The sequence below is a fragment of the Dasypus novemcinctus genome, chromosome 10 (genome assembly GCF_030445035.2).
Source record: "Dasypus novemcinctus isolate mDasNov1 chromosome 10, mDasNov1.1.hap2, whole genome shotgun sequence".
Classification (NCBI taxonomy): domain Eukaryota; kingdom Metazoa; phylum Chordata; class Mammalia; order Cingulata; family Dasypodidae; genus Dasypus; species Dasypus novemcinctus.
In genome coordinates this window covers 41,291,511-41,301,832 of record NC_080682.1, presented here as the reverse complement: position 1 = coordinate 41,301,832, position 10,322 = coordinate 41,291,511, and the positions used below count along the sequence as shown (strand labels likewise).

Here is a 10,322-nt window from a genome sequence, read left to right as displayed (position 1 = left end):
CAAGAGGTAGCAAAGGAAGTTATAAGATGCTCCAACTTTTCCATCTTCTCTTTCCTGAACAGCTTCATATAGCAGATGTGTCTGAGGAATACTCCCTGTCTGGTAGTAGAACAAAGAGCTAATCTGAGTCAGTTTTTCTCTCATATCACATCCAGTGGATGAGACACATATAGCATCCTTGGGTGTTGTGGTACAATAACATATGTATTAGATCTCAAGCTTAGAAATCAAGATCAGTATGGATTTGAATCCAAGCATTTCTAATTATTAGCATTAAGATCCCAAATGATGCTCAGTGTTAATAATTAACTTCTTTATATTCAAAATGGAAATACTAATATCTCCACCATGGAATTATGTGAGAATATAGCTGTCACATAATCAGAGTAACTGATACTTAGAACGTGCTTGTTATTTGTTAATTAAAATCATATTTACATTTCCTTTAACTCCTATAACCTTTTTAGGGAATCTCAACATCACTGTCAGCCATTTTGGTGGAGAGAATGATCACTCATAGAAGATTTTTGAATTGTTATGAATCATTGATGATTATTGAATGCAAGAAAACTTGGCATTTCTTCTTTCCTACTGACAGCATTCTCCCTAAATTTCACCAAATATAGAGAAAAATAAAATAAGCTACCCCTATGAATTGGTACAATTTTTGCAATAAAACTGGTCAGTAGCACCATGAGCTCTCATTTCCTATAAAGAAGGTGACAAGATCAAACAATGAACCTTTACTCTACCTGAGGGAGCATTGTAAGCACAATTCATGCATTATCTCATATAACCCTAGGATGATCCTATGAGATTGGTACCTTATCATCCTCTTCACAGAAATATGAGGAGACTGAAAAACTTTCCTAAATTTATTTATTAAGTAGAAGAGACAGCATCAGGAGGCTAGAATTGTTGGAATCCAAAGCTCTTACACTTGGAAATGATTCTGATTTTTAATATTAGACAGCAGGTATTTCTAACTTGCTAATGTCTATGATCTGGGCATAAACACTGGAAAAGCAGTTTTATATCCATCTAGATTTTTCACATGCTTAGTCCTCTTTTTTTAATTCTTTGAGACAGATATTACTAGGGCTGCTTTATAGGCTCTGATTAGTTCATGGACTCGTATTATCCACACTAGAATATTCTGTGTCTTATGTCCTAGACTCCAAGTTCCCTTCCAGGAACTTGGAAGCCCAACCTAAATGGATTTCATCCCTGCCATGGTTGCACATGCCAAAGTCATAAGAGAGCACAGAATGGTCTGCTTGGGCTGCTATCTTGGCTAAAGCTGCTAATTCTAATCCTTTGGGAACTGAAAGTTCAGAACACCCTTAAGTAATATTAATTTAAAATTTTACCTGAAGCCACACTTCAAAATGTTGATAAAGAGACTCTGGCGATACCTCAACCTGGAACAACACTTAAGTAAAAGCAGCTGCCAATAACAGATGCTGCAGTCTGTGTTACCAATGCATATGCATTCAGGACCTCAATGACCAAAGGTGCTAACTCTAGGTTGAGCACAGAATTTCTTAAGAGAAGTCTTAAAACAGGCAAAAACAGGAACCTGCTACTTGAAGACAACTGCATTTTCTGTATAAAATGCTGGCCATCCATACATTTTCTGCTTCAACATAATTTTCTATTTCCATTGTTTTAAATATGACTTGAACTAATCTCAAGTGGCTCTATATTATATTTCATATAGTCACTAAAGAGAAAAAGAGCAAATGAACAAGAAGGAGACTCCTGGAGAGATGTCCATCAAAAAATTTAAGCTCGTCCACCAAATTTCCACTGAATCTTAAAGCTTTGGAAATTTTCTGATTAAAGAAATTTATAATCTGATTTGGGATGCTTGTGGACCACATTTACAAGTTGGTGTGAGTTTACAGAGCAAAAATAAATTCTGCCCATGAACTTTGCTTTACCAAAGAAGTTTCTCTAAACAATAATTTCTGAATCCGTAATTGAGGGAAATAATTACTATACTAAAGGTAAAAATGGATCAGTTTGAAAAATATGTCAGTGATGGGTCAGTAATTGGAAGGTCCATGCAACACGTTTTCTATAGATAAGATGTCCTGTCATAGATTGAGCCTATTACTTATTTTATTGTATCAGAGAGTTAGGGAAGACCAGTGACTTCTTTATTGATATTTTTCTATCAAGGTGACACTAAGATCTTCAGTTTGCAGGTAAGTTAGATTTAAATATATATTCTATTATCACAGATCTTTATGAACAATAACCAGTATACACAATATACTCATGAAAGCAGTCACTTGAGATGTTACAGAGTCAGATAAAAGAAAAAAAAAGTAAATCTCTTATTAAATTATTTTACTTACAATAAAGATAATATATTCTCATTATAAAAAACTAGGATCACAAAACTAATTTTATAAAAGAACATACGATTTGCCATTATTCCATAATTACAAATAACACTTAGTCTTTAATGTCTTTTTAGAGTCATTTCTATTATATATGTCATTTTACTCAATTGAGATTATAAATTCTATTTTATATTTGCAGTTTTCCACTCACTATTCTCCTAAAATCACCTCTCCACATCAATATTATTTATTACTAATATCTTTGTTGTCCACCTATTTTATAACTATACATCATCATGCATTTGACTGCTCATCTTTGTCGACATTATTTTTTACATTTTCAATATTATGAAAAAATATTGTTATATATGATATGTATGTATAAAAGCTTTGCCAATATTTCTTATTAAGACTAGATTCCTAGGAGTAAATAGTAAGGAAACAAAGAGCAAAACCAATTTCAAACCACTTTTTAAAAAAGTCACATTTATTTCAAGAATATGTAATACCAACACACACTCACTGGCACTGGATAATAGAGATCATATTTATTTTTGTTAATTTGTCAGTAAAATATATTTCACATTTTAAATTGCATTTCTTGGAGAGCTTATGAAATATAGGATAGTTCAGATGTATACCTTTTTTCCTGGGAATTACCTTTTCATTATTTTTGCCTCTTCTTTATAACAGCATGCATAGATATTTTCTTTTTTTTTCTCTATTTTTAAAAAAATGTTACATTAAAAAATATGAGGTCCCCTTATACTCCCACCTCCCTTACCCCACTCCTCCCACATCAACAACCTCTTTCATCATCGTGGGACATTCATTGCATTTGATGAATACATTTTGGAGCACTGCTGCACCACATGGATAATGGTTTACATTTTCTTTGTTTGCAAATGCTATGTCTTTAGTAACGATTTTCTTTCATCTGTTGGAAATATGTTTTAAGTTTGTTCCTTGTTATTCTGTATTGAATCCATCAATATTTTCTATTTTTCATATGATTGCATATTTGCACAACATGTTTTTCCCATCTAGAGGTAAGTTGCAAGTTATTTTTTCTCTGTTTTTGAACAGACTGATGCTTTAAGTTTTTAATACATGCAATTCTTTTTTGCTTTTTTCCCCTTTTATGTAGTGTCAATATAAAAAATAGACTTACTTGAGTTTAGGGGTTTTTCTTTGCTTTTTTTAAAATAGAGAAATTGTACATTTACAGAAAAATCATGCAGACAATACAAAGTTCCAATATGACCACTTCATATTATTAACTCCTTGTATCACTGTGGTACATTTGTTACAAATGATGAAACATTATTATTATAATTATGCTATTAACTATATTCCATGTTTTATTGTGGTATAGTTCTATGCTTTCTTGTTAGTTTTACCCTATTAACATATAATAGGCTAAACTTACATTGTTTTGATAAATACCTACCAGTGGCTGAACAAATTCTATTACCGTCACTGAAATATACATAATATTTTTAAAAATATTGTTTATACAAATGACCTTTCAGGATCTGAACTTACACGCTTCTAATTGAGCTTATTAATATTCATCACCTTTGTGAGTATCTTTATGAGTATCTTTATGAATATGCCAATATGCTTTTGAATTTATTTATTAAGTCTAATACTTTTTTATTGCCTGCTATATTGATTTCTGCCGGCAAATTTTTCTGAATGTTTGTTGATTTTTCAAACATTTTTCAGTGAGTACTTTATTTATATACACTCATAGTTTATTTATTTTTCTCTTAATATTATAAAAGGTAATTATTTCAATCATAAGAATTATGATATGTGCTTTTCTCTTTTTGGATCTTTTAAAAATCATTTGGAGATGTGTGGAAAACTACATTTTTACCTTTAGTATACAAACTTTGATGTAAGAAATAGTGATATTCTTCAATTCTTATTCACCTTTTGTTTTTCTCCTACATTACAAATGAAAAAAAATTTGGGCTCAATAAGACTAGGACCCATACACAATATTACACAGCTACTTATCAGTGAAAATATAATCTAATTGTATTCATTCTATCCTACATTACATGCTTTGATCAATTAATTATATTGTTTTTATGTCCTAATATTAAAATATCTATTTTCTGAACAGGTCCAGAAACTGTTTCATAACTTCCTTAAATTGAGTGTTGAATTACAAAATACCATGAAGTTTATTTTGGCAAAACTTTCTCCAAACGATAAGTACTAAAGTTACAAATGAATTTGGTGAATATTGCATGGCATCAAGCTGACTCTTTTATCCTTTTAAGATATCATTCTGGTTTGATTAGGATTCTATGATATTCTTATGCAATTCTGTTTCAATGATACATGAGCTCACAAATATAACTGCCATATAAATTTTGTTACAGCTTCAAGTTCACACAGTTCAGTTATGTCTGAAATGTGACATCATCCCTAATTTTATATAGAACTCACCTGGTATTTGATAGTTGGTATAAAACAAGATAACACTAGACAGACTAATATAATAAGTTTAGACTCATCAGCCTGAATGACTAGAAAAGAAACATAGGGAAGTAGATGCTCATGAGTTCAGGTCTCTGCTTGTCATTAAGTGCTCTCTTATTTATTCTTCATTTTCTGTTTGAGAAAATCCTGTGTTATAAATAGGAGAGTACCCAGTCATATATGATTGGATGAAATGTGTCTTGCATGAAAACAGCCAAAAACTGTGTTTGCATGTATATGTGTGTGTAAAAGGGGGTTATGTATCCAACACTGTATATGATTAAAGATATAGTTGTACTTTAAGTCTAAGGGTTGTCTGTTTGTGTTGCCATCAATCCAAAAAGAAACAGATTACCTGAGAGATATTTTATTGTCTTCATCAAAATTAATCTACCAACATCACAATCCACATGCCATTTGGAGATACATCAGTTATCCAAATAAAAAACTGGATTATGGAGCAAGTGAAAAATGTGACAGAATTCATCCTGCTTGGCCTGACACAGAATCCAGATGTGCAGAAACTCCTGTTTGTGGTCTTTATAATCATGTACTTTCTTACCATGGCAGGCAACCTACTCATCATAGTAACAATTGCCAGCAGCCCAGCCCTGGGCTCCCCTATGTATTTTTTTCTGTCTTGCTTGTCATTTCAAGATGGTGCCTTCTGTTCTAACACAGTCCCAAAAATGATATTTGACTTACTTGCTGAGAAGAAAACTATCTCCTTCACTGGCTGCATGGCCCAGCTCTTTGTAGAGCATGTCATAGGTGGAGCTGAGATTATCTTGCTCTCAGTGATGGCCTATGACCGCTATATGGCCATATGCAGGCCTCTGCACTACATGATAAAAATGAATCAGCACATGTGTGTTTTTTTGGTAGTCCTGTCCTGGGTTGGGGGATTTCTTCATGCTTTAGTTCAAATCCTTTTCATTGTTTGGTTGCCTTTCTGTGGACCCAATATCATTGACCATTTCTCCTGTGAGGTTTACCCTCTGCTGAAGCTCTCCTGTACTGACACTCAATTCACTGGACCTTTTGTTGCCACCAACAGTGGGTTCATGTGTTTGCTTAGTTTTTCTATTCTTATTACCTCCTATATCCTCATCCTTTGCTCCCTGAAATCTTACAGCTCTGAGGGACGACGGAAGGGTTTCTCCACTTGTGCCTCACATATTACTGTAGTTGTCTTAGTCTTCGTGCCCTGTATATTTGTGTACATTCGACCCATGAGCATCTTTCCCATTGATAAATTTGTGGCAGTATTTTATAAGATGATAACGCCCATGTTAAACCCTTTAATCTACACACTTCGAAATGCAGAAGTGAAAAAGGCAATGAGGACACTTTGGAGCAAAAGCATGGTGTCATGTAACAAATCATGTAAATAGACAAAGGAATGAAAAATTCATATTAATATCAAGCACTGTTAATTCAAAAATTATTTGGCTATACAGTCAGTGTATGCTATGATAAGTACATTTATCCCCCTGTCCAGTGAAATTTTGAATGTTTCCTTTACAAAATATAACAATATTTAATTAAAAGGTAACTAAAGTCCCTTCCAATTAAAAATTTCTGTGTATGTACAAATGATTGATCAATGAGACATTGATAATTGACATAAAATATTCACTTCTGAAAATTCTTTGCATTATATATTCTATAGAAAATTTATCTACACTTCTCATATAGTATATGTAATCAATAATCCAGTCAATCAGAATATATAAGAAGGTTTATGACTAAGAATTTTCTTGAAAATGAATAGGTGTAATTCCAGCTGCTGAACTCAGAGTAGCCTTAATAATGTGCTACATCAGCATCAGCCAGAAATGAATGTGTTTGGAAAAATGAGAGAAAGCTATTAAGGCAACTGTCTTCCCAAAATTGATGCTGTTGTGTTGCACAACCCACAGAAGAAATGTGTATTTTAGTTTTGGCTATGCTAAGAATAAATTATTTTTACTGCCTTAAGCTGAGGATGGCTATTATATTCTTTTGAGTACAGCCATAAAGCTAACTTGCACATGATACCCCATATAGACTATATCTGGGAAAATTTTTTTCCATCAAAAACATCCACACCACACTTTATCTCTAAAATATATTTTATTGGATGGACTTGAACTTTGGAGAACAGGAGCAATAGCAGCTAGAACAAAAGAGAGAGCTTATATCTTAGTAATTAAGACAGAAAGTCTGCACATTCAAACTTGAATAGAAAATGTAGACCAAATGCATACCACTTGAGATACAGCCATGTATACTCCAATTCTAAGAGAAAGAACTCAAATAAAAGAAAATAACTCAGAATAGAACCATGGCAGATGCCTTGCACATCTGAGTCATGTCCCTTTTATCTTTGAGAGAACTCTGTTAACCAAGATTACTCTACAGTTATGCCTGATATCCATGATAATATATATACATACACATATGTTTCACAGCTATTGATATACTAGACTTAGCATTCATTCCAAATAGGCAATCATTTTTTCTCAGTGTGCTCAATTCATTTACTAACCACCAAACATATGTTACTCCACTGTGTGTAAGAAGGGACATGTGACTAGTTTGCAGAAGTGATGTATGCCACATTCAGTGTACTAGTCACTGTGGAGTCAGTGTGCTAGTATGCAGTCTCACTTTTCCTTACTGCAGGGAGCTTGGCAAAACATGTTATGATGGCAACACTCAGAAGCAATTGGAATACTGAATTTCTGAGTGACTACATGCCGAATAAATGCCCTACATGGTACACAAACCAACAGTAAAATTTTACCTGTTAAGTCATAGAGAGTTCAGGATTCATTACAACATTAATATGCTGCTTCTCTTCAGTAATGCAATGACTACCTTTATCTTCACAAAGATATTTAAGTTAAAAGAGACCAGATCATATAAATGTTGCAATTTTCTAGATTCTCAGAATGCAGTATGAATAAATAGTAGTCCTTATACATCAGGTCAAATTAAATCTTTTGTGCTTCTGTGTAACAACCTACACTAATGGAAGTATTGAAACCATAAATTTTAACACCTTCTTTTCTCCCTTTTCCTAATTTTAAGATAATGCTGAAGAAAATTATACAATTGTTAAATAAATAGAGGGACATTACAACAGTTATAAACTCCAAGGTGAACTTGCTCTTCAATGATTTTTGAGAAAATTTTCTGGTTGTTCTAGCCAGTCACTCTTCTACACATTCTTCTTAGCAGTTGTTACAGTTTTCATCAGTTTCCTGTAACCCACATCACAAAAATTTTCCCTACAGTTCAGAAGAAACTTACACTTTGTACTTGTCAGAAAAGGTAAGAACAATCTCAATGTCAAGCATCCTATCAATAATTATACCTATAAAAGTTTCACATTAATGCCTTCCTGCACGAACAATGAAAATACATGCAACGACTCCTGTTTAGTTTTAATATGCCTGCACGTGTTCTGCATAAAACTGTTCCCTGTCTCCTGAGTCATATTAGTTTTAGCTCCCATAGTAATATATCTATAAATTGCTTATGCATTCTGGTAGACCTAATGAAGGTTTTGGACCAAGAAGGGAAGTTCATATAGGAGGGAATAAAAAAAAATGCAATTCCCTTTTTGTCTCTATGGAATCAGTGATCACTTGGGGAGAATTATTGTGTCATTCCAGAAAATTTCCCACTAGGGTCTGTCCTAACCTGTCTCTACTGACATGCTTTCACAAGGTCAGAACTCCAACCAATTTGTCAGATTGATGGAAGCCATGCCCTACACAAGTGAATAGGTGTTGATGGGAGCCATGCCCTACATAAGTAAATAACTGTTTCACTGGATGTCAAAAGCTCTCACTTTTCCTGAAAGAAATCCCTGAGTTGCGGGTCTTAAATAGGTGAGGAGCATGCCATCCCTACCCCAAATCCTCTCCTTAGGTACAGGAAAAACCTGATCTCAAAGTGCAAACTTTATTGCGCCAAACTAGGTAATTCCTGGGAAAGTTTTATCCAACTCCAAATCATGTTTCTCTTCTTTATCCTCCTACTGTCAGGGATGGGTGGGATTTTCTCAATGCCTTTTGCATATAGACATGCTACATACTCTTTCATCTTTTATTTTCCTGAAAATATCATTATTTACCTTTAAAAAAAATACATGTCTTTCACTATGGCTGAAAGATTCTTCTTCTTTAAGGAATAAGACAAGCCTGTTCTATTCCCTCAAATAGGAATGATATACTGACTCCCAGACATTCATTAAAAAATTTTTATATCCAGCTTTTTTGTTGTTTTTTGTTTTTTTTTACACTTTTTAAATTAAAGTTAATAGATCACAAAGAACGTTACATTAAAAAACATAAAAAAAACATAAGAAACATAAAAGGGTTCCATATATCCTTCCCCCCCACCCCCATCCCATCAATTTGTAAACTGTATTTTTTTGAAGATATATACTTCACACAAAAAAATGATACATTGAAAAAGATGAGTCTCCTGTATACCCCCTACCTGCCCCACCCTACTCCCACACCAACAACCCCCTCCATCACTGTGGCACACTCACTGTACTCTGTGAACACATTTTGGAGCACTACTGTACCACATAGATAATAGTTTACCCTGTAGTTCACCCTCTCCCCCAGTATATTCAGTGGGTTATGGCAGGATATATAAAGTTCAGCATCTCACCCTGCAATATCATTTAGGACAATTCAAAGTCCCCAAAATGCCCCCACCTCACATCTCTACTTCCCTCTCCCTGCCCTCAGCAACTACCATGGCCACTTACTCCACATCAATGCTACAATTTCTTCTATTACTAGCCACAATAGTTTTACAGTAGAATATCAGTAAGTCCAATCTAAACCATATTTTATTCCTCCATTCTGTGGACCCTGGGATGGTGATGTTCACTCCACCTCTGGATCAAGAGGGGTCTTAGATTCCACATGGATGATGGATGCAATTCCTCTGCTTGCAGTTGTTGGCACTTCTGATTCCCTGGTGTGGTTGATCACCTTCACCTCCCTGTTAGCTGACCTGGGTGAGTCCCATGAACCAGAGGGTAGGAGTTGCAACTCTGCTGAAGCTCAGGACCCAGCCAGCATATGGGCAGTCCAGAGACTTGAGTCCCCTGAGTATGCACCATCCCTACCATCAACCACAGGTTCAATATGAAAGTGACAGAAGAGGCATGTTTAGGAAGGTCACATCTGAATCCAGCTCCATCACACTCAGGAGCACAAATTCCAAAGTAAGGCCTTCTGACATGGCACAGAACTCCAAATCCATCTGCCATGACCATATACTCTATGGCTCTCCATAGCCTTCAGGAGAACCAGCACCTAGGGTTGTATCTACTATGACTCTCTCTGGGGTCCTGATGAGGTGTGCATAAGCATGACCCTTCTGATGACCTCCCAACTCTTTTTGGAAGACTCTTAGCCATATCAACTCATTTGCCTTTGCCATCCCTCTTTTATTCAAAGT

The 10,322-nt window shown here is 34.6% G+C and overlaps 1 protein-coding gene across 1 annotated transcript; it reads left to right on the top strand.

Moving 5' to 3' along the window:
* Nucleotides 1-5,302: 5,302 nt before the first annotated feature.
* Nucleotides 5,303-6,241, top strand: LOC131280199 (olfactory receptor 4C5-like). Its single transcript, XM_058306314.1, has one exon. It carries the CDS (start codon nucleotides 5,303-5,305, stop codon nucleotides 6,239-6,241), a length of 939 nt encoding a protein of 312 aa, XP_058162297.1.
* Nucleotides 6,242-10,322: the final 4,081 nt, after the last annotated feature.

Excerpts from the sequence above, each read along its gene's own strand:
- LOC131280199 (XM_058306314.1), top strand. The coding sequence starts at position 5,303 with ATGGAGCAAGTGAAAAATGTGACAGAATTCATCCTGCTTGGCCTGACA.